The 27,099-nt window shown below is 43.8% G+C and overlaps 1 protein-coding gene across 2 annotated transcripts in view; it reads right to left on the bottom strand.

Moving 5' to 3' along the window:
• Positions 1 to 27,099, bottom strand: part of ARHGAP42 (Rho GTPase activating protein 42) — a 328,893-nt gene that overhangs the window by 21,156 nt on the left and 280,638 nt on the right. For both annotated transcript variants that reach the window (XM_075546492.1, XM_075546491.1), the window contains 9 exons: positions 26,353 to 26,392; positions 12,138 to 12,200; positions 10,804 to 10,878; positions 9,964 to 10,048; positions 9,196 to 9,254; positions 7,884 to 7,989; positions 3,577 to 3,736; positions 2,210 to 2,354; positions 258 to 638 (listed from right to left, as the gene is read on the bottom strand). In XM_075546492.1, coding sequence (XP_075402607.1) covers positions 258 to 638; positions 2,210 to 2,354; positions 3,577 to 3,736; positions 7,884 to 7,989; positions 9,196 to 9,254; positions 9,964 to 10,048; positions 10,804 to 10,878; positions 12,138 to 12,200; positions 26,353 to 26,392 — 1,114 coding nt within the window. The remainder of the gene's footprint in view (positions 1 to 257; positions 639 to 2,209; positions 2,355 to 3,576; positions 3,737 to 7,883; positions 7,990 to 9,195; positions 9,255 to 9,963; positions 10,049 to 10,803; positions 10,879 to 12,137; positions 12,201 to 26,352; positions 26,393 to 27,099) is intronic.

The raw sequence follows: 27,099 nt of genomic DNA, 5'->3' as shown, positions 1-27,099 counted from the left end.
CAGGATGCTCCTTGAACACAGCAACCAGTCACTCAGGGAGATCACAATCTACAGTAATCACAAAGACATCACCTCGCAGAGATGGAGTGAGCGATCCAGGTAAAAAGTCACAGCGCACAGGAGTTTTAGAATTCTAAGCTCGGGAACAAAGGAGATAAGCATCGATAGTTTCTCCACCATTTAACTTTTTTCCTGCTTAATCATGCTGAAAAATAAAGCCAGTGGCGCTCAGACAATAACATCGGGCACAAACGCACCTTCGGCGGCGGAGATGGATCTGAGGGAGGAAGCCGAGGACCTTTTCAGTCCGGCCAGCCCATAAGAACCTTTCTTGACCAGGTCTATGGGTGGGGACACGTCCCCAGGGCTGGTGACCGAGGCGACACTCTGGCAGTCTGATTCCACATCAGTTTTGGTTGTGTCTTCTCTAGAGCTCGATTCAGGACTCGTAGTCCAGCGACCAAGGCTTTTCTGTCCATTGGCAGGCGATGGGGACGCGATCCAGGGAATCCCACTGGATTTCTCCCTGGGCTGGCATGGAGTAGACTTTGGCGTGCTGTTCTGTTCAGATGAGTGAGAGGACAGTGATTCGATGCTACCCATGGGCGTACTGTCCGGGCTGCTGCTATACGAGTCACCTGGGACAGAGAAAAGCCATCGTTGCTACCACTTGACAACAGCACCTCTCTCCCCCACCTCCTGTGCCCAGTGATCCACCTGGCCCACCGAAGTGAAGGTCTTTCTTGGGTGTGGAGAACTGTCCTCTGTACTGCACAGAGGTTTGAAAAGAAGCAGTAGTAAAACCCTGTCATGGAGTCGATACTGTCTCATACAGAGACCCAATAGGGCAAGGCAGAACCGCCCCTGTGAGACTGTAACTGTCTATGGAAGTAGATAGCCTCCTCTTTCTCTGGGGGACCTGCTGGTGGGTTTGAACTGCTGCCCTTGTGGTTCGCAGCTCAACATGTCACTACAATGCCACGAGGAGTCTTCAAAATAAGCATTAAGATTCAGGATATACATCTATCCCCCCAATACTAGCCTACGAAGACTTTTTTTTTTAAAAAATATGCACTCTGACCATATATAATAACTTTACTTTGTGAAGTGTTAATGGGCTGGCTTGAATTATGACCAAAATTTGCTTCCCAGACAGGACATGACAGTAAGAGAAAAATAGTTGGGAGAAGGATGTGAGAATGGGTGGTGAACCTGAAGAATGTAACCAATCTGGCTGAGACGCACAGGTAGAAATTGCTGAAATGGTACATGGAGCCACATATTTCCACCTTTCACATACGGAAAAGTCAACAGATGGGGACAGAAGATAGGGACGTTCCTGCTTCTTCTACTTTTCGGATCTTAGTTGATTGTGAGTTATAATCACAGGAGGCCTCCTTCACTCAAAGGCACCTCTCAATGCGGCAGCAAATGAAAAACTGCTCACAATGTTCAGAGAGCATTTCCCCCTGGCCCTGCTGAGACTCCAACAACTAAACACTGCCTCCATAACTGAGTTTCCTTATTCTTTTTTAACATACTTGAAAGAAACATTGGAGAATCTGCAATAATAAAATGTGCTATAAAGCATATCCCAAACTAAAAGATGATCTACTCTATTTCGATGAAATATTGACTGCTGAATGAAACTGTTGGGTGGATGGGCTTAGGATGGGAATGGCCACAGTGTCTTCCATGGCATATGGGCCCCTACTACCCACATCATCTTGTGGTGTGGCCCAGAACAGGGAGTTAGTGATAACGTGTAGTGTAACTTTTCGGCATCTTTCTTTCCTTTGAGACCCAAGAGGTGATGTCTTAGAACACAGCGTGAAAGGACAAAGGAAAGGGCCTGCTTCAGCCAGACCTCCTTTCGCTTTCTTCGCTCCCACTTCGACAACAGGACAAAAGCTATTGCAAAATAGCACCCGATGTCCTTCATCACAGCTGGGGCAAAAAAAAGAAAGAAAAAAGCAGGGTGGGGGAGTGGCATTGAGAAAACTAATTTTTTTTCCTTTTGTAACAACAATGAATTTGTTTGCCCAAGGAACGTTGCAACTACGCAGACAGAAAATATATAAATGTTAGGGGAGGGGTGGTTTGGGAGAGAGGATCAGTGAGAACATTTTCTATTTCGGCCTAATGAGCAATAGGGGGAGGGGAGGCTGAACTACAGAAGGAGGACAGCAGCACTCTAAGGCCCACTTACTATCTGGCTCCGCCAAGCATGGAGTATACCTCCCTCTGGGCTTCCGAGAACCCGTAGAAAGGCAGATTGCACGTGCCCGCCGGGACCCGGACCGTGGCTGGGGCTGAGGAAGAGGAATGTTTGGGTCTGGGGCAGTGTGAAAGATCTGCACAGAAGAAAAACGGAGAAAGTCAATCAGAGGGTGGAATTCCCAGCATCATCCTAAAATAGGCTTCGAAGGTTATTAATAATCTAAGTAGATATTACTCCCTCTGCTGCACAGCATGAGCTACTTGACACAGAAAACTAAATATCCTATAGCAATTATCCTTGCCCATGTAGAGTGAACACCATTTCTTCTCTTAGTTGTTGTATTTTTTTGATTTACCTCCCCCCCACCTTTTTAAATTCTCCCACACAAGCCTTGAACAGTGAGATTCAGATTTTCCAATCATTTTCAGGAAACTTTTCAGATACGAACAGATGTTCAAGTCAAATGCACGGGCTAGTTTTATTGCAATGCTCTCTTTGCCCCTCCATGCTCTGAGGAGCATAAGCTGTCGGGCAGAGGCTCCTTCTGCATCACCTCCCAAAGAAGGGGCCAGCTTGCTCTTGGCTCTGCGGGCAGAGGTCTCACGAAACTGCAGTCCGGAGCCACGGGCTCTTGCACCACTACCAGCTCTAGTCATTCATCACCATTACAAGCCCTTCAACGCGCATTAAGAACATTCTTCCGCAGCCATGGGAACAGACCCGGAAGAAGGAAGGAGAATGGTCACCTTCTCAAAGGAACAAACACAGACATGAAAGATCACAAACGGTCAGGTCTTAATGACGTCTGCTTAATAAACCCATCCATCTGGTGTGCACATTTTACCATTTCCATGGTCATTCCTTGAAAGAAACTCTTCTTTGGGAATGGATAGAGGGAATCCATCAATGTATTTTTAATCTTTCACTTTATTGAGAATATCGCTTCTACTCTATAACTGAGGACCTCATTCCTGAGGCATAAAAAATTGACAACTGGAATAGGTTTAGCCACAAAATCATTTAAAAGTGTTCTGTGAACAGAAAAGACTCAGCTTGACTACATCAATGCCCAAGGAAAGCTCTTTGAATCATAAATGATGTAGAGAAGGGAGAGGGGGGCATGCAACCCTCTACCTGGAGGATTTTGAGAAACGCCACTGAAGAACAATGTAAGACCAAAAAGAAAATCAAAGTTCTCCCAAAGAAGTGGTTTATTCAACACATAAAATCGACTACTATTTAATAGGAATCTGTCATCATAACATAAAAGCTCATACAGATGATTCGAAGCCACAATTCCCTTTGAAACCCATGACCACAAATGTGATCTACGTCCCCATGAACATCCAGCCTACCTTTTCGTAATGTTCAATCAAGATCTCAACCACGATGTTCTGAAACTTAATATTCATCATTGCTGCCACCGTTTCTTCCTGCGCTCTCATCAGAGTGGGCCCAAAGATGACGCCCAGGTTTGAGACCGTCATGAGGTTTTGTTGGCTATGTAGTGATACTCTGCAAACGAGCAGCAGACACAGTAACTTCAACGCTGAACAAGTGGGCAACAGTCTTGTTTATCAACTCTGTGATATACGTCGCATATGCCAGGGCGGGCTAATTTTCTACAAGGGTCGACTTGAGTCACATATCCCCCACCCACCCAATCTAACCTTCGTAGATATGGTCTAAATATGTGTAAAACGTTAACGGAGTCTGTGTACAGTATATACTGAAACATGAAAATATAATAAAATATTTAATCTCTTAGAGTGACATATTTCTTGACTTCTTTTAAATCAAGTACAATGGTCCTAGAAAGATGATCAGCTGCTCGGTATTTGACATCTTCTCTGACACTGGGTTTCTATTAGAGTAGGTGGTTGGGTAGACTGTTCTTGGTTCTTTTTCTTCATCCAGATTCACTAAACATAGCTCTGAGTACCAACTCTCAGGCATTTTCACAGCTGGTACTACATTTATCCTCTCACTAAGTCAGCGATCCCACTTCATGGATACATGCCAGATGTGTGAGGCACAACACATTAGGGACCATCGTGCTACTTCCATCAGGTTTCCTGACAGTAAGTCACAGGACTCCTCAAACTGCCACATAGACTGGTGGTTGGTCTAAGTGTCCATTCATCTGTCCACCCTTCATGCAACATCCGCTGGAGTGCCCCCCTACTGTCTGCACTGGGCTAGGCAACATGGTAAGGCAGAAATGCAGCAGCATTATTGCTAGATTGAAAATGAAAACTCTTTGCTATTACTGATCTGAGCAAAGCAATTCTAGCAACTATCAACAATGCTTTTGTCTACTTAATTAATTGATTCTGGGTATTCTTCAGAGGAAACCCTGTCCATCTGACCAATCTTGCAGTTTTAGCCATTGTCTTTTATATCTTATTCCCAGTGGGATCCTACCGTTTAGAGAATCAGATTATTTCAGTGCAAAGTTTGGGGAAAGAGATAACACAAAATTATGCATATTTCTCACTGATTATATGTCAGGAAGGGTATTCTAAAGTAAAGTCTAGACAAATTTCCAAAAAATGTATTGTTAAGCATTCTTTTAAGGAATAACACTTATAATAATTAAATTTAAAGTCAGAGAAGTGATTATAGATCAGCGGTTCTCAACCTGTGGGTCACGATCCCTTTGAGGGTCGAACAACCGTTTCACAGGGGTTGCCAAATTCATAACAATAGCAAAATAACAGTGATGAAGTAGCAGCAAAAATAATTTTATGGTTGGGGGGGTCAGCACACCATGAGGAACTATATGAAAGGGTCGCAGCATTAGGAAGGTTGGGAACCACTGCTCTAGATGGTCTTTTCTTTCAATGTGCAGAAAATGATTCTTTGTGAGGAACAGTGAAGAAACAACGAATTGCACCAATTAGTTCTGATTAGTTACATCAGAACTAATTAAAGAAAATTTGGAATTAGCCCTTTGTTCTTTGTAATCCCAGGCATGTCGCAGGTGTCAGGCCACCAGGGACCAACAGAGTTGATCATTTTCAAGAGTGCATCACTGGTGAGGTGGCCACATACCTCCCAGCCATTTGCCTTCTCAATAGGACTTGACTTTTTGGTGGTTCGAAGGAGGACCTAAAATTACTAGAGCAGGATGGGCATAAGCATCCCTATCTTTCTTTCATGGCCACATGTTCTTCGCTGATATTCCTACACTAGGTCTCCGTAGGGCTGTCTTCTAATGTGCTGGAGAGTTAAGCAAAAACATTTGATATCATATTTAGATGACTTTTAAAAGCCATGTCAGAAGGCTGTGCTACAAAGTTTGCCTGAAGTTCAGCAGGATATTGACCAATAAACACAGTGTTGTTAAAGGCTGTGAAGAGTGCACACTATTCAAAACCTTCTAATTCAAGACAAAGCCAGCCCAAGGTGGGTGAATATTGTTAACTAACTGATGAGTCGCTGCCTCAGACCAATAATTAACAGTACAATTGAAGCAATGCTATTCTTGTGGGCTTTCTTTTCAAACCAAGGGGCTGGGGCCTCATATTACCTCAACATTTACAAGTAATATTGTATTTATTAAGATGTTTATATAGCAATATTTTAAAAGTGCGAGTGCATGGCTTAAAGTAGCATAAATTGGGTTATTACTGGTAGCGAAAAAATAAGCAATCCCATCTGATGGTGAATTATGTAATAGCCTTGGCAGTAACTGCAGCTATAAGGGAAATCTTATGTACAAAAATCTGAATTTGGATATTTGTTGCCAGGAGTGTGGCAAACACAGGTTTGGTCTAAAGTGCTCACATGTGTGCATGCGCATAGACATGTGCATCTATCTATCTGTCTATCTATCTCAATCTCTTATTACCAATCTCTTATTACCTATTGCTCTATGAGGAGACGTAGCAGGACCGTCTCCAGAGACAAAGGAATGATGAGTGCAGGGGGGACTGATGCTAAAGGAGTAGATTCACCTGGGGAATCTTTTGACTCTAAAAGTATAAAACACCGGTCTCTCAAATTATCACTGACAAATGCACATATATGAATCTGTGGAGAATACCATGTGATCCTGCAGATTTTTCAAGTTGACATGTACGTTTAAAATCTACGAAGAATGTCATAAGCATATATAGAAATGCAGACATACATACATGTATCTCTCTAAAGGAACTTACACTACCACAGCCCTTTTAAAGCCAATTTCGTGGACTCTAGTTATAATAGCAAAATGACAGCACCAACCTATATTTTTAAAAGACACGGAAAAGCATTGGGCAAATCTGCTGCACAAGACAGCTTTAAAATGTTGACAGGCACAGGTGTCGTTCTGAGGATGAAGGTGCTCCTGACCCAAAGGGATGGTATGTCTAATCCCCTCATCTGCATGTGAAAGTTGGACACTGAGTAAAGAAGACTGCAGAAGAATCAATGCACTTGAATTCTGGTCCCAGCAAAAAGTATTGACAGTACCACAGACTGCCAGAAGAGCGAACAAATCAGTCTTGGAAGAAGTACAGCCAGAATGCTCCTTAGAAGCAAGGATGGTGAGACTACGTGTCATATACTTTGCATATGTTAGCAAGACCCTGCAGAAGGATATCATGCTCGGTAAAGTAGATAAACAGGAAGAAACTCAAAGAGATGGCCCGACACAGTGGCTGCAACAGCGGGCTCAAACATCACACAAACATTATGAAGACGGTACAGGCCCAGGCAGTGCCTCATGTTGCCGTACACACGGTCACCATGCGTCAGAACCAACTAGACCACACTTAGTAACTGGAAAATGTTTAGACAATATAAGTTAGATAATTACACAGCTGCAAATTCCTATCTATTGATCATTACACTGAATATAAATAGATAAAATTTTTCAGGCAAGGGACAGAGAATAATAGGAAGGATAAGAGAGTAGCATCAATATGCTATCGACATATACAGAGGGTTTAACAGGACAGTGTCATTAATTTCATTTCTTGAGCTGGGCTGTGTAAATACATACAGTATGTTTCCTATACATTCAGAAGAAATCCCCCAGGTGTCTTATCCCTTGAACCTAAATTGTGGTCTCAGGGAGAAGGTTCGGGAAGGGGAGGAGAAAAGTAAAATGGAAATGGGCTTGGAGTCTTAGCTACAAAGGAGTTCATCTCAAACAAACAAACAAACAAAAGACATTTGAGACGCAGAGACAAAAATAAACTAAAAATCATTTAAAAAGGTAACGATAATAAAAAACACGAATAGAAGATTAATTTCTGATAAAACAGATTTTAAGACAAAAACAATATGAGACAAGACTGGACAATATAATACTGCTTAATGGGTCAAGGGAACAAGAGGACACAGTCATAATAAACATCTAGTAACCAAAAGAAAAACTTGAAAATACATAAACCACATTCTAACAGAACTGAAGAGAGAAATAAACAACTCTACGATAATAGTAGGAGACATTAATAGATGATGTTTAACACTCTTGATAAAGGACTTAACAACTAGAAAACAATTCAATAAAGACAGAAGAGCTAAAGTATTAAAGTCAGCCAACTTAACCTTGTAGACATACAGAATAGACTATATGCTAGACCTGGAACGTTCTTCAGACTAGACTATATGCTAGACCACAAGAACGACTCCAAAATTTAAAAAAAATTAAAAATAAAAAGGACATTACTTGACCAGGTGCTTTATTAAGATGTCCAGCATCTCTCGGTTTTTCTCTGGTAATTTGTGCACCAGTGCATGAACAGCTTCTACCCGGTAGTTTTGGTCATCAGATTCTGTAATGGACAAAGAGGTTACCAACACTAGCGCATTAATTTCACTCGCATACATAGGCAAACATTATTAATCTAACCACCGGGACCACTCCCATGACTCATGTCTGACAAACATTCCTCTGTGTGCCGTCACTGTCGTTCTCTAAGGCATCGCCTCCCAAACCCATTTGGCCTCCTGCTCCCTTTTCAGATAAAACAGTGCATCTGTACACAGCCCATAAGCCAGGATAGCACAGAGTATCGGCTCTCGCAGCCTCTCTGGATCATTCCATCACCACCACCACCCTGCCCCCGTGGGGCAGTATCTCACATTTTGGGAAACACGGCTCTAAAGCTTTAATAATTTGTCCATGGTTAATCCAGACATGTGCTTTTAACAACTGAACAAAGAACAAAACTCATCCCTTGCTTTGAGAGTACATCAGCAATGGTTTGGAACGGTGAGTGATTGTAGTAATTATTACTGAATGGTTAATGGACCTGGCACTATAACACACAGTATCTCAACGTGATCTCCTAGTGACCCTTTGACGTAGGCATGCAACTCCTTATTTAATAGATTTGGAAAAAAAAAAAAACCCACTTGCTATCAAACAAGTTTTCTGTAAGAAGGAGTTCGAGGTTAAGAGTCCCAAAGTGGGGCTTACAATATTGGCATTGCCATGGTAATACTATGGTCCTTAGATAAATCCAGGAGTTTAGGTAATCCAGTGGGCTAAGCCGTGGGCTGCTAAGCACACAGTCAAGGGGCAAATCCACCATCCGCTCCCTGGGAGGAAGGTGAGCCTATCTGTTCCCATAAAGATTTATGGGAAATCGTAAGAGCAGTTCTGCTCTGTTCAGTAGCATTGCTATGCATCACAATTTACTCAGTAGCAGTGGGGTTTGGCTTTCTGGATTTTGCCAAAATATATACATTCAGTAAAGGCAAACAATCTATGTAATAAATAACCAAAGCACCTGATTGATGACAAATTTGGTTTCTAAAAAAACAGGAAGTACTTTCAGGTCTTATTAAGTGATACCTTACTTTATTCTAAAATTTGTTATGTCCAATTAAATTTTTTATAAACCATATAATTTGGGACTTTTAAGTCGATCACTTCTTATGCAACACATAGACACTGGTTTGTGGCTGGAAGTCTCCTCTCAGTAGCACCACCCAGACTGCCTCGTGTCTCGTGTTTCCAAAGCGCGTGTACTCACTAACGGCAACAATGAAGTCTTTGTGCAGCTTGTAACTCATCAGTGGTTCAGCAAGACACCTGGAACAGGGAATGAACCACATATTCAAAACGACAATATGGACGGGATCTTGAACCCCCAAGTTCTTTGTTAAATGCAGCATGATTATGATACGATTATGGTAAGTAGTGTGATAAAGTCCTGGTTAGGACGCCCTGAGACAGCCTAAGACCTTAAAGTTCTTAACAACACCAATGTTAGCGGTTCTTGCCCCAAATATCTTAAAAGTAAAGGGAGACTCGGAGGAAATGTTCCCTCTGTGTGGAAACTCCTGCATGCATGACAAAAATAATCTCTCTCACATGTGGGTCAGGTAGGGGGTGGGATAATAAAACAAAATTAAAATTTACGAAATACATAAAAACCTCTACAAAACATAATGTGAAACAGAAAATATTATTCCGTATTCAAAAAATGCTGTAGCCTTCTCATGGTAACGTTGAAAATACAAAGCACCAGCTCTCCAGAAAATGGACCCTAAGCCTTATCCCCTTGCGCTACTTCACTGTACGTACGCGATCGAACAGAGGGCTGTATCAACAGCACGCAAGAAACCATGAGGTCCCTGCCCGGGGAAGTGAGCGAGAGCGCGCATCTGCAATACTCGGGGAAGTGAGCGAGAGCGCGCATCTGCAATACCGGGGAAAGTGAGCGAGAGCGCGCATCTGCAATACCCGGGGTAGTGAGCACGCGCGCGCATCTGCAATACCCGGAGTCAACCCTCCGCACCTGAGGTAGTTCTTCAGTCCACTTGTTATGGTCTTATTGTCCCACAGTTCAACATCAATGTCAATATCCGGAGGAGATTTGGGTGCTGGGAAGAGAGGGAAACAAACAAGCAAGTCCCAAACATGCAATTCCAAACCTCGCTAATGCCGTTAACGAATGGATGCAAACATATGTGCATTAAAAGAGAAAGGCATTATCTCTTAGGACGCAGACAAGCTGACTTTAAGATTGTTTGTCTGAGCTATGGAGCGGGGGTGGGGTGGGGAAGCCAAGCTCCTTTTGACATTCTACCTTAAAAAGGTCGGGAGAATAGAGCCTAGGGAGTCAAATAACTGCTGATTTCTAACATATGTCTGGCATGCTTCTAAATTACTTAAATGGACTGACACCCTCTCTTAACGACAGAAGTCCTCTGGTTACCCCCATTTTACAAATGGGACCGGGGCACAAAGAGGCTGAGCCAATTACCCAGCATCACAAAGCTTTGCAGTGGCTTCGCTGAGATTCCAAGCCACAAAACAGAGCTCCACAAAACAGAACACCTGCGCTCTCGTTACACTGTCTGATACTGTCCTTCCAAGCTAACCAATGGACAGGAGCCCAGTGTGACACGACAAAATAAAAAAATGTCCACATTAACGTCCAATTATTCATCTATAAAAACAGCATGGGTTACAAATATATATAAATGTTCATTTTAAACATTACTTGGTTTTCCAAGTAATACTTAAAATTATTATTTATATACAGGTTTCTGCATTTCAAAAAACCTATGATTTGGATTATCCTTAAGAGTAATTTACAAGATGAATTAAGCAATCAAATTCCTTCAAAACTTACAAAATGTGGTGTTCATGAGTTTCTGGACTTTGGAGTTCACCCCTCCTATTCGGTAGAGGCCCAGAATGGTGATGCCTAATGGGAAGGAAAATCACAAGAAAATGACTTGAGACACCCAGTCCCAGGTACAGAATGTTCAAAACCCAGACATGCGCCCACACAGAACTTGAAAGCTACTTATCCAATTTTGCAGTCTAACTTCACCAAACTTACCCCAGAAATGCCCATCAAACATAGATTCCTCAGATCCAACACTGAACAGTGATTTGGAAGCCTTTGAAGATCTTCAAAGGCGCACCAGTGCACCTGCCTGTTCACCTTTATTGGAATATAGAAAAGCTTCGGGAGAAGGAAGATCGACACTCTTCGTCCCGTAGTTCTTCAGGCAGAAGCAGGTCCTCCGAGGAGCTAAAACTCCTGCCCAGGCTTCTGAGCCTGGCTCGATCTAACTAATCTGCAAGTCTCCAAAGTCAGGCTCCTAACCTCACTGAGAAATGGCTTAAGAATACCACCAACTGAGACCACATACTACTCAGTTTCCAGCCACCCTGCTTTTACTAAATGGTCTCATTTAAGCCTCACAAGAGTCCCAAAGTACTTTCTTGTCATGAACAGGTAAGGAACCTGTCTATCATCTTAAAAGTTCTAAATGGTAGCACCAGAATTTGAAGATTTGAACTTCAAAGCCATGTACAAAGTTTCTTATAGACAAGCTTCTCTAGGAGTAAAATAATCTAGCAGGGAGGGGCTTCAAGAAAGGGACTACAGCAGTGGTTCTCACACTTTCTAACGCCGTGACCCTTCCATACAGTTCCTCATGTGGTGGTGATCCCCAACCATAACATTATTTCTACTGCTACTTCATCACTGTAATGTTGCTGCTGTTATGAATTGGGTGACCCCTGTGAAAAGGCTGTTTGACCCCCAAAGGGGTCGGGACCCACAGGTTGAGAACCGCTGGACAAGAGTGAGGGAAAGGGCAGAGATTATGGGGTGGGCTGCAATCACTAAGGAAAATATGACAGCAAAAGAGGGAGAGGAGGAAAGAGAAGGAACCTAATTGACCTCTGATGCTGGAAAGACATTCACGAATAGCAGGCATTGCGCAATAAGAGGTGAAGAAAAAAAAAAACAGCGAAGAAACAGGAGCTTAAATTTTTGGCAAAAAAAAAATTCAAAGTACTTTTTTCACTTTATGTGTCTATGCCATCCATCAATCTAAAAATTAATACTTCATCTCCATGAGTCAATCAATACATGCTCATCTTACAAATAAAGGGTGGAAGAGGGATGTTGAAAACACAGCAATGATGGACCTGTCAGACAACACGGACCTCGTGTTTCCACAGCTTGAATGCACTTCCTCACGAAGTTGAAGCCGGCTTCATTTAAGTACACTGAAAAGAAAAGAAAGTCCTATTAGTGTCTGTGCTGATCCTATTGCCCCCACCTCACCCCCGCTCCTTCTGTCCCGTCATCACTTAATGGACAGTGGGGATTCCAAAATCCATCAACTCTGCTTGCCAGGGTCTGAAGTTTTATTGTGTGGTGTCAGTGGGGCCATGGGGTTACACCCACCCAAGATACAACATCACTCTGCTTACTTAGAAGCTCAGCTCCATCGCAGAAGTTAAGTAAGTTACACAGATCCGATCCCCTCTCCTAAAACTAGCATTACCCTTCAGCTACACCTTTTTCCAGGTAGTAAGAACAAATGGAATAAGAATAATACACGTTGACTATGTGCTGGCGGAGGCTTTCTTTTATTCGTTCCCACGGGTTTCTCAAAACCACATTATGAAGCGGACAGAAAAGCTTCCAGTCGCAAAATGATTCACTGGCTGACTGATCACTGCATTGTGCTCTGGTCTAAACTCTAGACTCAGATTTCTAACTCCAGCTTCCTGATTCCAAGACCCACCGTCTCTCGACCGCAATACTGTGATCACATTCAAAGTCATTCAAACCCTGCTCAGGGAGCCCACTAAAAATCCACAAAAGTACTTAAAGTTGGAAACGGATTTATTTCCATTGTTTTTTGTTTGTTTGTTTTAAACATTTTACTAGGAGCTCATACAACTCATCACAATCCATACATATAAATACATCAATTGTATAAAGCACACCTGTACATTCTTTGCCCTAATCATTTTCCTTTTTTTTGGAGTAGATTTTCTTTAAATTTGTTCTAATTTTCTGGGGGCTTCCGAGTCAGCTCAATTTAGAACACTGGCTTAAGAATAAAGACTTTGGTTCAAAAATAACACACAGCACTCAAGAGAAACTTGTTTTTTTTTTGGTACTGCAATAGATGTTTTCAACGTTTTAATGTCCTCATAGTAATAATGGATGGCTATTCAAACAATGAGAACAGGAAAAACGACTTCCATTTAAAGATGGTAGATTAACCCCGGCATAGAATTCAACATAGACAAATAATTGGCTAAGGAAAGAAATAATCAAGAGATGGTGCCAGTACAGACTGAAAAGCTGAAGAAGGTTTAGACCGTGGAAGCCAGGGAGAGCACCAGGAAAACAAGTCTGTGGCCCGGTGGCCAGAGAACGCAGCGGCGCTCACATGGAAGTGTGCTAGTGTGTATTCTTAGTTGAAAAAAAGTAACTACTGGATAATGTGGTCCAGACTCGGGACAAGTATAAATCTCTGAGCGTAATTCATGTTTTTAGAAAAAGCCTCGATGAACTATTGATAAAGAGGAAGAGGGCAGGCGGTGGAAATCATCATTTTTGGAATTATTTTAGTTTTTTTAAGAAAAATATTCAATACTTTTGAAATTAAAAAAAAACACGACATTTCAAAATGTCAAAGTTAAAACACGTTAGGCCACCAGCAGGAACTGGCTCACTTATGTCCATGCTCCTGGTGCCCAGGGTTCAAAGAGAACAGCTATAGAGCTCAGTGCATGTTGAGGGGAGCTTAACATTCAATCATGGAGAATTCACTCCGTGTGCTTTCATGAAACTCTGAACTAGTCTTCTAAGAGAGTAAACGGAATCATTTCAAAGGTAAACCGAGTCTTGCGATTGTTGCTGGGTAGATGCTGACCGATGGTGACCCAGGTGTGCCTAGTGGCACTGCTCATTAAGGTTTTCCCAGCTGTGTTCCCCTTTAGCAGGGGATCTCCAGGCCTCTCTTCCTCGGCACCTCTGGGCATGGGCTTGAAACTAGTCTTAAAAGAGAACCAACCAGCAGACACCAAGAAGGGATTGCCTATTGCCAATACCTAAAATATCAAACATTAAGATTAGACATCGATATACTTTAAAATGTGTATTGGGTATAAGAAAGAGAGGGGATGAAGAAGTTAGGAATTGGTTATTAATTTCCAGTTTTTAATCAATGACAACCAAAAGCTTACCCGGAAAATGAGACACTAGAAGATTCTGAACCAATTAGAACTACGAGTTGCTGACATTGACAATGTTTGGCTCTGGAGGCCACAGTGTTCAGCTTTTCAAAGAAAAAGGAAAAACATTCTTAAAAGGAACAAAAAAATTAAATTAAAAAATTCCAATACAGCTTGCCTTTGGCAAGATGAATGAAGAGAATGATAGTATGTAAAGAACAATTTCTTCCTTAACTATCCATTTGGAGAAAACCAGCAATAACTAGGTTATACGTCTTGAACGTTTACTGCTTTGTTTGGCAGAGACACCCTAGTCTGCGGTAGTAAACTGAGGTCACAACTTCATGACAGGGAATAAAACCTTCAGACAGTCGGCCTCCCAGATCATTCCATGGATCCCACTGCCGCATGGGTGCATGGATCCTGAACTTTCTTTTCTTCAAAGAGTACCTGTCACACTTTCAATTAGCTCAGAATATACTGTGTTGAGGAAAAAATCGCCATGCATTTTTGTGTTGTTTCCTTTGAAAACCCTTTGCTGTGGCCTAAACGAGGACCGGTAAATTCCATGATAGAGAAATACTTTGTTTAAAGCCAAGGAACCCTGCTGGAATTGTCAAATGAGCATTGGATGGTCACCTCAAGGCTGGTGGTTCGAACCCACCAGTCGTTGCACAGGAGACAGATGAGGTTGTCAGCTCCCACAAGGATTTACAGTCTCAGAAACTCTGTATCAGGTTGCTGTGGATGGGAGGAACTCGATGACAGTGAGTGGACTAACAGTCACTCAGACTTTGGATTGAGTTCCAACTCAAGGCTGACTGTTGGGGAACTCAATGGGAGCATGTGCAGTAACTTTTATAACCTCTACACACTTCATTTATAAAACGAGGGAGCAATGTGGCACATGCTAAAGGTCTGTAGTGAGATGTAGACAGAACCACACAAAGCACTGAAGAACACTTAACGATGGAAGAGCCTTAAGTAAACAGGAATTTCCTCCCCTTGTGGGACTGCCCACTGTAAAATGAAGGAGAACAGAAACAGATAGAATAAAGGAAGCCAGTCATTTGTTCTAATCAGATGGAAGAAACTGTAGCTCCTCTTCTACTTACTGGTCATGGGTCCTGCGAACCTGAATATGCCAACAACAAGGCGGGTATTTTAAAATGCCTCTTCATTACACGTCAGTCAGTCACCATCAGGCCAGCTTTTCAATGTCTCTGTGCTTCAGATGCCTCATCCAGAAAATAAGGATAGTAATAGTATGTTTTTTTTAATGAAGTTATTTAAAGATAAAACGAGTGGCTCTTTGTAAAGCTCCGAGGATCATACATGGTACATAATACGTGGTAAGCACATGTTGGTTGTAATTGTCATTGCTGTCAATATCATCATCCTGACTCTTGGTTAATTGAGACTTCAGCTATCTGCATATGCAAATTTCACAAACCAGGCATTCTTCTGGCATGATTGATATCATGTCGACTCTGTCTACTGTCGGTCAAGGAGCACTGTTTTTAGCAGAGGTCCCTTTGTCTAACTTATTCTAAAACTATTTTGGCTCAGAGCTTTGATCTGTTTCTTTAAAGAGAGATCAGGTATAAACGGGCCCTGTGAACCAAAAGATGGCAATGACTTGGATATTTTAACGCATCCCTTCATTAGACCTCAATAAGTCACAAGGGAAAAAAAATCCCTTTCACTGGAATATTGGTGTGAATAACCAACCCTGTGATCTATGAGGACCATTACCCACTCTTCGCGTTCCTAAGGGAAACGTCGATGGCTCAGCACCCCTGGTACCGTGAGAGGCCCCAACCCACAGGTTCTCAAACTTGATTGGCCTACCACCTGCTTTGCAGAAAAAATGTTCCTGAGCGCCCACCATGGCAATGGAAGGTGTTTGTACCAGTCTGTCATCTAGCATAAAGAATAGGTATCTGCTTCTGCACCCCACCCCCAGATTGTTCCAGCACCCCCTCTGGCACCCACTGCTCTCATTCATGGAAGTGAATGGAAATGGCAGGCGTTGTTACCCCGCAGAGACTAGGAGCCAGTGGGGGCCTTGTTCTCTTGTCCTCTCTTACACCAGGTCAGAAATGATGGAGCTAGCAACTACTCCATCGGTTTGGCTTTCAGAGTGCCGGCTGTGGACAGGAGAGCCATAGCTGACCTGAACGGGCGTGCAGGGTACGAAGTGAACCCTTACTGTCGTACGCCTCTGAGATGGGGGATGTGCTATGAAAGCATGACGCTGTGGCAGAGTCTCCCTGAAATAGAGTCAAACTCTGTACAATTAGCTCTGTCGTCCATAACTGGAATACAGGGGTCCAGGTGGCATATTGGTAATACATGGGGATGCTGACCTCAAGGTCAACAGTTCAAAATCCTCTGCTGCTCCATGAGAGCAAGACAAGGTTTTCTGCTGCCATACAGAGCCACAGCCTCGTTAACCCACAAGAGTCGTTCTATCCTGACCTCTAGGGTGGAATGGATTTAACAGAAGTAAGTTTGGCTTTTAGTTAGCTGTAATAAGTCTTTCTTCCTCTTCTTCCTACAAAGACAGCACAGTGTCACAGGCAACTTGTGGTTGCCTTGCTAAGTATGATTGCCTACTGCTTCACTTGCATGCCCAGCAGTGTCTGCTGAGCTCTGAATACAAGAGGACACGCCGGCTTAAGCCAGAGCGATACAAGACATTTCCTCTCCCAGAGATGGACATCAGATGCAGGCACAAGGAGCGGTGCTCCTGAAACCTGCAAGAGAGAAATCAGGGGCAAACTAATTTTGAAAAAAAAAAAAAAAAAGAGGAATCTCCCAATGCCATGAAAACAAAATCCAGTAGGAACATGCCACTGCCAACCAGTCAATTCCAACTCACAGTGGCCTGTGACTGTGGTGGTGAGGCTGTCAATACTTTTGGAAGCAGGGGCTCATCTTTCTCTTGCAGAGTGGCCAGGCCACGTGAATGCTGACCTCGTGCCTAGCCCACGGTGTCGCCAGCGTTCCTTCCATGCATCGGGGGCTATTATATTCCGTATGTAAGCACTAAGGAGAATTTACCAAAGGAGGGGTTCTCTGTAGCTTCAAATGAATAAGAAAGGCCTCAGAGGAACTTATGCATGGTGATGTTGTTAGTGAACAACACTGAAAGGCCCATGGCCCGCCAGACGAACAAACAAACACATCTGTCCTGGAAGAAGTCTAGGCAGAATGCTCTTCAGAAGCAAGGATGGCAGGACTGTTTCCCAGACTTTGAACATGTTATGAGTGGAGACCAGTCCCTGGAGAAGGACCTCATGCTTGGTACAGGAGAGGGTGAACAAAAGAGACCATCCTCATGGAGATGGAAGGACACAGTGGCTGCAACCGTGGGCCCAACCAGAGCAGCCTGTGAGGATGCTTCAGGACGGGGCAGTGTTTCCTTCTGTCGTACCCGGGGGCGCTGTGGCTTGGGACTGACTCAACAGCACCCAACAATAGCACGGCTTAGAGCAAGGCCGATAAGGCAACAGTCATGCACTCTGCAGCTAATTGAAAGGCTGGTCGATGGAACTCACCCCCTCAGCTCCAATAGAGCTGTCAATCGATTCTTTCAAGTCGACTCCGGCTCCTTACCACCCTATAGATCTACCCCATAGGGCTCCCGAGGCTGTAACCCTTATGGGAAGCAGACCTCCCACCACATATTTTTCCCAGAGATAGGCTTGAACCATCAACTTTTGACTAGCAACCACATGCTTAACCAGGACTCCTTTCCAAGAAGATGGCCAGGGCAGTCCTAGCCTGTCTTCTGGAGTTGTTATGGATTGGGATCCACTTGACAATGGCTAAGAACAGCAACGTAGCTCACAAAAAGAAAGAGAGAGTGAGCTGCAGCCTTAAGTGTTTAATGTGAACGTCAACAAAAGAGGCATTAGTAAGGCAAAGCAGTCTGTGAACGGGCTGATAAAGTCTCACAAAGCACCTTTAGAAAACGACAAGGTACCAGTGCCGCGCGCGCGGCAGTATACAGTGGAGCATCCCACCCCACCCCACCCGAGAAACCTGTGTTGCAGAATCAAGGCTCCATGATGGAGCACACGTGGCCAGTAAATGCTTCTGGAGTCATGGCTTGCCGGTGTTAGTTTGTACCAGGATTGCTCAAGTACTTTCTTCGAGTGCTTCTCTGAGGCTGGTGTTCAGGAGCAGCTATTTCTGTGGACCTTTCCCAGCTCCAGCCTAGACTCCACCTTGGAGCCATCAAATGTAGAGAGGATCAGAGGGATACTAAGAAGGCAGATACAACCAAGTTCCCAGAGGCTGAAATCTTACTCCATTAATGATGTCTGGCCGTCAGGAGTAAAAGCAGAAGCCAAACTAACTTAATTTATTCAGTTGTAGTTTAAATCATATATACATACACACACACACACACACACATATATATATACATGTATGTATTTTCCTTCTGAAAACTGTTCAGGGCTAAAGCTTTCCTGGAAATGCAAATAAAGTTTCCCAAAGGCAGTTTAGCAGCACAAAAGCTATTAATCTCCATGGAACTCAAACAGCCATGAGGCAGAGAATAAGAATTGCCTTACATTCAGCCAACAAAGCAAAAGTCCTTGTACTTCCAACTTCCTGGTAATTAAAAACCCAGCATGTCCTTAACAGACATAATCTACGTGGCCTCACAGTACATTCTCAGGTTGGACAAAACAAAGCAATACTTGTCTTTCATTTCAAATTTGCTCTTCTAAACTGTCATTTCAGACTAAGAGGTCACCAGTCACAGACAACTCCCCCCACCAGCTCTAATATCTTACTATAGGACTCTTGAAAGAAATGGAAAAAAAGACTGAGCGTACTCAATGGAGCCCCTGGTGGTGGCAACAGTTAACCATACTCTGCTGCCAACTAGACATTTAGAGCAGTGGTTCTCCCCTTTCTCACGCCGCGAGCCTTGAACCCAGTGCCTCATGTGGTGGTGACCCCAACCATACAAGTATTTTCGTTGCTACTTCATCACTGTCATGTTGCTACTGCTATGAATCGTCATGTAAATATCTGATCCGCAGGATGTATGTTCATTGTTACACATTGAACATCATTCAAGCATAGTGATTAATCACAAAAACAATGTGCAATTATATATTTGCAATAGTCATTTTTAATGACAAATAAGTGAATTATTTTCTGGAAGCATGGTGTAGCATGGGTAATGGTCTTCACGTCGGGTACCCGTATGTGGACGTATCTGCATGTGGGCAGAGACAGATAGAGGAGCGGTGTCTCAGTTCCTAAGACCTTCGGAAATATGTGTTTTCTGGTGGTCTTAGGTGACCCTGTGAAAGGGTCATTCAACCCCCCAAGGGGTCGCAACCCACAGGTTGTGAACGCTGATTCAGAGGTTCATATCCACCCAAAGGTGCCTCGGAAAAAGGGGATTGGAGATCAACTTCCCAAAAAAAGGCAGCCTCGGTAACCCTGTGGAGCACACAGATGGTGCCTCCGTGAGTCTGAGCCAACTGATGGCGACTGGTTGTTGTTTTCGACTTGAAACTGGATGGTGTTTGCGTCACCCAGGGGACCTTTCCTCTGTCCCGGAAGGAGGAGCAGTAGTCCTGTCTCTAAAGCTCTGACTTAACTTGTTCTTTCTCCAATGCTGCCCTTAAAGAGAACTTGAGCTTCGCCCCTCTTCCTGTGTCTCCGTGTTATGGAAGCAGACCAGTGTTTGACCACGAGCCTGGGAGAGGATGGGGTGACGGAGGAGGCTACCACCTAGATCGCCTGAGAACTCCCAGACATAAACTAGCTAAACAACAGTAGAAAGCTCAAAACATCTGGCCATATTTAGGACAAGATGAATGAGCTTATTTAATTTATTTATATGGTTTTTATTCACTTTGTTTAAAGACCTATTACAGGACACTAGATAGTCCTTGAAGAGTGCTGGTGAAGTAATGGATTATGTGTTGGGGTCTTAACTGCCAGGTCAACAGTTTGAAAACAATACCTCTCTACCCAGGAGAAAGGTGTGGCTTTCTACTGGCTACATAGTTCCAGAAACCCACAGGGGCAATTCTACTCTGTCCAATGGGGCTATAATAAGTCAGAATTGACTCGATGGCAGTGAGTTTTGTTTTTGAGAGATAGTTCTTAAGGCCCTAGTGTTGCAATAGTTAAGTACTCAATTATTAAACTAACAGTTGCCTGGTGAACACACCCCTAGTGGCTCCAGCAATGTAGGGGAGACCTGGAAGTCTGTTTCCTAGACTGGAAGACCCTCCCCAAAACAGGGAGCAAGCTGGAAGACCCTCCCCAAACAGGGAGCAAGCTGGAAGACCCTCCCAAAAACAGGGAGCAAGCTGCCTCATCTTTCTCTCACAGTGTGGCTGGTGGGTTTGAAACCCCGATCTTGTGGTTAGCAGCCCAATGCTTACCCCAGAGCACCATGAGGCTTCTTTAAAAGTTACAGCCTAGGAAACCTTATGCAACAACTCTACGCTGTCACACAGGGACAGGCTCCACAGTACCTATAGTTCCCATTCTATTCATACTTTTTATTTTTTATTTATTTTTTATTTTTATTTTTTTTGGTGACTCTGGCGGGACGCTATTCATACTTTTTAAAACCACCATGACAGTACAAACATTATGGGTTTTTTTTCCTGATGGATGACATGAAAAACATTTTTAACCCAAATCTTATATTTACCACCTTAAACTATATCATTCTCTTCCGCTGTTCAAACACACACATGCAGTAAAACTGAATACCCAAAGAATAGTAAGAGTGTTTGGGGATGGACAAGTCATCTCAATGATAGGGGACATAAAGAAGCCCTTATCAGGTGACAAGGGACTCCAGATTAGCAGTGGGTTCCAACAGCACTGGTGAGAGAAGTTAGAGACCAGAATTGAAAAGATGCCACTTTGAAGGGAGTCCAATGTCCACTGAAAAGAGCTCCAAGATCGCAAAACCAGGGTGAGGCACAGAAAGGAGGTAGGGAGGCCAGACATAGAGAAAGCCACGCTGCTCTGAGCTCAGCACGATGAGCTTGGCGGACTCATCCGAGACTTAAGAAAGAGTATCACTTATGACAGGAAAATGAAACTGTGGTCTCTGATTCTCCTGCTAAGCTCACCATTTCTGCAATACCACGAGGCTTGCAGATACGGCCCATGAGGCAATTCATTCTAGACTGATGGCTGGTAAATCACTGTGATGCAGAAATGGGGGTGCATCCACACATTCTAGGGAAGAGATGCTGTGTTCAATTACTAAACTTTAGGATTTGGGGTCGTAGTTTCTTAGTCTTGAAATCTGTGTATAACTAAACAACAACAATATGAGAAAACAAACTCACTGTCATAAAGTCAATCCCAACTTTCAGTGACTGGACCCAACAGAGCAAAGAACCGCGCAGTTCAGTGGGGTTCTGAGGGGGTCAATGTTTCTAGGAGGATCTTTCTCCTTTCTGACCTTGTGAGCGGCCCAATTCATAACCCACTATTGCTACCAAGGTTCCTTCATAACAAAACTAACTCTCTCTCTCTTTCTCTCTCCCAGAACCTGCAAAGCTCTCCAACCCGTTTGAGAGGCAGGCCACTGCCAGGAGAGGCTTTCGTTGTGTGTTGGCTGAGCTGGAGAATGTTTAGCAAGTCTCACTCACGAGAGCAGGTGGCATCAGGAAGCCCACTCCACAGTCCCCTGCAGCAGCGCAGTTCTGAAACTTGGGCATTTAGCCCACCCCCCTTTCTTTGATTGGCAGGACATGCAGTAGACCTGAGATTTTGAACAGAGCAGTGACTCTTGTTGCATGAACACATTTGAATCTCCACAAAGCATAAAAAACCCTCACTGCCGTCAAGTTGATGCTGACTCATCGCCACCCTGTGGAACAGGGTCGAGCTGTTCCTGTGGGTGTCTGGGACTGTAACTCTGTATGGGAGCAGAAAGCACCGGCGCTCTCCCAAGGAGGTTTCGAACTGCGGGCGTTGTAGTTAGCAGTGCAACGCGTAGCCACCGTGCTCTCCGGGCTCCTAGAAAAGCATTAAAGGTGACCGAAAACAAGTGTAATTCTGAAAAAGTTGGGTTGATACCAATGTAGTCATGAAGACCTTCTGAAATCATTAGGTGCTTAGGAAGGCTTTATGTGTCAGAAATGAAAATCTGTCCTATTATGTTGACATAATCTTCATCACCCTGCCGGATCCCTGACAAAGAAAGATATGTAGGTCCATCCACGAGTGAATGGTTCATCAAAAGTGCGTATACACACAGTGGACTCTTTCTCAGCTACACCAATGGATGAGATATTGATTCATTCTATAACTTGAATGAAGCTCCAAACACATGGTAAGTGAAAGAAATCAGACAAAGGCTCACACGATTCCTTACATGAAAGAGGCCCTGGTGGCACTGTCAGGTAAGTGTTGAGCTGCCAACTGAAAGTTCACCAGTTCAAACCCCTCGGCTGCTTGTAGGGAGAATGATAACGCTAACCGTCACCATACAGATTTACAGCTTCTAAAGCCTGACATAAGGTTTGCCAGGAGTCAACCCTGCATCGATGGCAGTGGGTTCACATGAAATATTCAGAATCGGCAACAGCACAGGGAAGGAAGCCATTTAGTGGATACGCTTAGTAGGGTAAAAGGGGGGCAGAATGGAAAACACACGGCCTTTTCCTGGAGTGATAAAATGCGTTTTGAATCGAGCCAGGCATTGGTTATGAACACCGTGGATCACAACACTGTTGTCAGTGCCATCCAGTCGGTTCTGACCCATCGCTACCCTCTGTTCAACACAACGAACCACGGGCCACTCCTGGACTCCCTCCTAATTGACCTTCCTTGTTGCCACCACTGCGTCATTCCCGTTTTTAGCTGTCCCTCTAACGAACCAAGCATGAAGTCCTTCCCCAGGACTGGTCTCTCCTGACATGTCCACAAAATGGGAGAGGAACCCTTGTCACTCTGTACACATTTCGGGCTCCAAGGACACTCCGTACAGATCCACCGGATCCACTAAATGTGGTCGTAAAAGTGTCCGTGGAATGTTGTGTGAATTTTGCTTCAACTACAAACAAATGTAAGAATGAAACTGGGAGTGTTTCAAAAAACATCTAACAAAAATATTTTGTCACATATTTTTTCTTCATAATCTCCAAAATGAACCGCTTGAAGGCATTGGATTCCGTTTCTGTGGCATGCCTTTCCACTCCCTCAGCCTGACTCAACGGAGCGCCGCTCGAGGTCTGTATTCCGGCCCCGTTCTGACTTTGCACTGCTGCAGTCGTCTGAAAAGCAGGCTTAGCCAGTGTGTTTCAAACACAAAATTAGGAATCCAAAGAAAAAGTTGATGAACAAACTTAAAAACTGCATTTAAAGCATCTGAAAATCATCCTAGGAATAAATACACAAACTGATTTTAAAGCTAGAATAACAGTAATAAAAAAAATCCACCGACACCTAGTTGATTCCAACCTGTGGCAAGCTTCGATCGCACTTTCTAGGCTATAAGTCTTCATGGGAACATGCAGTCTCATCTCTTTCCTGCCAAGGGGCCGGTGGGTTTGAAAGCCCAACCTTGAGGTTAGCATTCCAATGGCTACCCAGCAATGCCACCAGTGGTCCTAAGTGCAGTACATATGAAAATGCCATAAGCAAATTAAAGATAAAAGGCGGCAAGAAGTGGTCAAATGGTTAGGGAGGTCATAGGACCTAATGGAAAACACATAAAATATGTTTACTACAGAGAAGGGTTTCAAACCAAGGATTCAGTAATACCTCTTGAAAACATACTTCCTTACATAGATACCATATGTCCCTGACAAGGTCCTTATGCTTTGCACTGCTTAAAACATCGCAAAATGTTGCTGCTTCCAATCTTGCACTCCTGAGATAATCTGAGCAGGGGAAATTTAAAAAGGCCTTTATAGTCATGAAAATAAAATTAAGTATCACCTGCTCCAAATGTTGTTCTAGCACAACATGGGGTGAATACTTGTCTCATTAGTAAATAAGCACCTAAGAAATAAAAATTGATTTTAGTTACTCTAACTCTCATAGTTCCTGATTATTGCATGGGAAAAATCTTGTTGGCTTGAAGACTTCAAATTTGCTGCATCAATAGATCAATGGTATTGTTGTGAGTTGAACTGTGTCCCTTAAAATTAGATTTTTTGAGTTAACATGAGGTCATGCCAAAGTTGGGTAGACCCTAATTCCATTCAGCTAGTGTTCACAAGTGGTAAAGTGAAATCACTGACAATGGGAGCATGCAAACAAGGTGCAGAGAACTCCAATGTAGTGACTGGACAATTTTGTCGCTGCATCGGGTCTAAGGCTGGCCTTCTCAGAAGCAGGAGGGGATGGCCCTCGAGAAAGAAGAGCCACGGGTAGAGCACATCCCTGAGTCCTGCATGGGAGTGGCATTTGACCCCCTCTGGCTTCAAAATCAAGGAGGAAGAAAATCCCCAATCCAAGGCTGATTCCGATGAGGTACACATCAGACATACCTCCATCCTCCCACCTCCTTTACCAATTCTGACGTCAGCCATCTCTCTCACAGCATTCTCCGCCTCTCTGCTGGGTTCCCTGATCGGTTACAAAGACCACGCAGAACTCACAAAGAGTACTAATGATTATAGAATGTATTAGGGAAGCTAATAGGTGGCAGTATCAGAAGTGGTCACGATACAGCTGTTCTCCAGTCAGGGGAGCGTCTTCTCAGTCTCGCCTGCAGGCATGCATGCCTCTCTGATCTGTGGCTTAAAAGCCGTATGACCTCTTGGCCTCTGCTTTGGGCAGGGAAGTGTTAACAAGACTTCTCTAGTGCTGATGACTGCACACAGGACACCGCACTCTGAATGTCAGCCTCCTCCCCAAGGGCACTCAGTTTTACTCATTCTTTAGGCCAGACAGACCACCACCGCCTGGCCTCATGCTCTGGGTGCTGCTGCTGCCTCTGCCATGCCGCTTCTAAGCATGGGGATCTCAGGGTCCAAAAGACAGACACTGCTCATGGATCGTCTTTCTCGGTGGTTATGAGGTCCTCCTTCTAAGATGGCTTAACGACACCAGGGAATGGCACAGCTGGCCGATCCCCACTTTAGAGCTTGGTCACCCTATTTGCACTTGGATTTTGGTGCTGGAGAAGATGATTGAAAGTACCATGGAAGGCTAAGGAACAAACAGATGTGTACGGCCAGGGTGCTCCTTACAGTCAAGGCAGGAAGGACTTCACTTTACATTCTTTGGACATGTTGTCAAGAGAGACCAGTCCCGAGAGAAGAACATCATGTTTGGAAAGTAGAGGGGGGCCCTCAAAGAGATGGAAAGACGTCATGGCTGCCACAAAGGACCCAAGTGCAGGAACCATTGGAAGGATGAGGCAGTGCTTTGTTGGGCATGAGGTGTCTATGGGTTGGAACAATGGCACCTAGCAATGGTCAGTGGAAGTCACAAAAAAGTCATTCTAAGTAATTTCACTTTACTGCAGAACCCTGTGAGGATGGTCTACCCTGTCAGGGTTGCAAAGAGTTGGAATTAACTCAACAGCACACAACTAGAACAAGGGCAGGGGGTCTGTATAAACCAGCGGTTCTCAACCTGTGGGTCGTGACCCCTTTGGGGGGTTGAATTACCCTTTCACAGGGGTCACCTGATACACCCTACATGTCAGATATTTACATTATGATTCATAACAGTAGCAAAATTACAGTTATGAAATAGCAATGAAAAAGACTTTATGGTTGGGGGGTCACCACAACATGAGGAATGGTATATAAGGGTCGCGGAATAAAGAAGGTTGAGAACCACTGATATAAACAGAGATTAAATACGGAAAAAGAGACACACAGGGAAAACAATCACATGAAAATGGAGACTGGAATTTTGCTGCATGAGCCAAGGAATGCCTGGCACCCTCAGAATCCAGAAACAACCAGGAAAGAGTCCCTCCCCAGTGTTTTCAGAGCTGGCCGAGCCCTGCTGACACCTTGACTTCTGGCTTCCAGAAAACCCAGTGTGTGGTGAGACATGGTGGCAACCTTAAGAAACAAATGCAAGCCTGTTCCCATTTGTTCCCTGGAGCCAAGGCCCATTTTATAAAATTAATGTCACATAACATCTTTGTGATAAAAATAGCTGCGTGATAAAATTAATAACAGCAATTAGTAAAACAACTTACTTTCTTCTTTCTTGCTGATAATAGCAGGCAGGGTGTAAATCTGAAAAAAAAAATAACACAAAGGATGCCAATCAATTATGAGCAGTTAAGGACCCAAGTGAGCGATCAGCAAAGTGATACACACAGGGAGGGTCTTGCTTTCAAGGTCCAACAACTGCTATTGCTACACAGCACTATTTCCTTTGTCACCCAGCCTCCTTCCTGTAGTGACGCCAGCCAGGCCATCCATGTTATCTGTACCTGGCAGCCCTGCCCCAGGCACGGTTCTAACCTTGTACTTGGGGTTTTTGCATCCCCAATATGATTCTTAGTGTATTTTCTGCACTAGCTTGTTAGTTTTTCTCAATGCACCCAATCCTAACTCATATTTATCTACATGACTCATTGGCTTATGCAGCTCTCTGCTTCGGAGGTCAGGGCTTCTCAACTATCGATGAAGAACAGATGAGTTGGTTGGGTGGTTTTTTTGTTTTTATTTTGTTTTATCTCTTTCTCTTTTTCAGTATACCACATACTTACTTCTGTAGAAGAAAATAAAACTGATACAGACAGCTTTATGAGAATAGAGAACAGATGCAAAGCCTGCTTTTTAAAAATGACTGAGGTCAACGGGCTTATAGTAACTTTGTCACACTGCTGGCGAGTCTTGGACGGCTGGATCTCAATCTCTGTTCGTAGACTGGACACAGTTTGCTGGCGAGCCCACACGTGCCGGGGAGGGGGTGTCCACACTCTGCTCAGCAGTGT

The sequence above is a fragment of the Tenrec ecaudatus genome, chromosome 4 (assembly GCF_050624435.1).
Source record: "Tenrec ecaudatus isolate mTenEca1 chromosome 4, mTenEca1.hap1, whole genome shotgun sequence".
In the NCBI taxonomy this organism is placed as follows: domain Eukaryota; kingdom Metazoa; phylum Chordata; class Mammalia; order Afrosoricida; family Tenrecidae; genus Tenrec; species Tenrec ecaudatus.
Note: the sequence above shows the minus strand (reverse complement) of the source record. Positions and strands in the feature narration are given on the sequence as shown.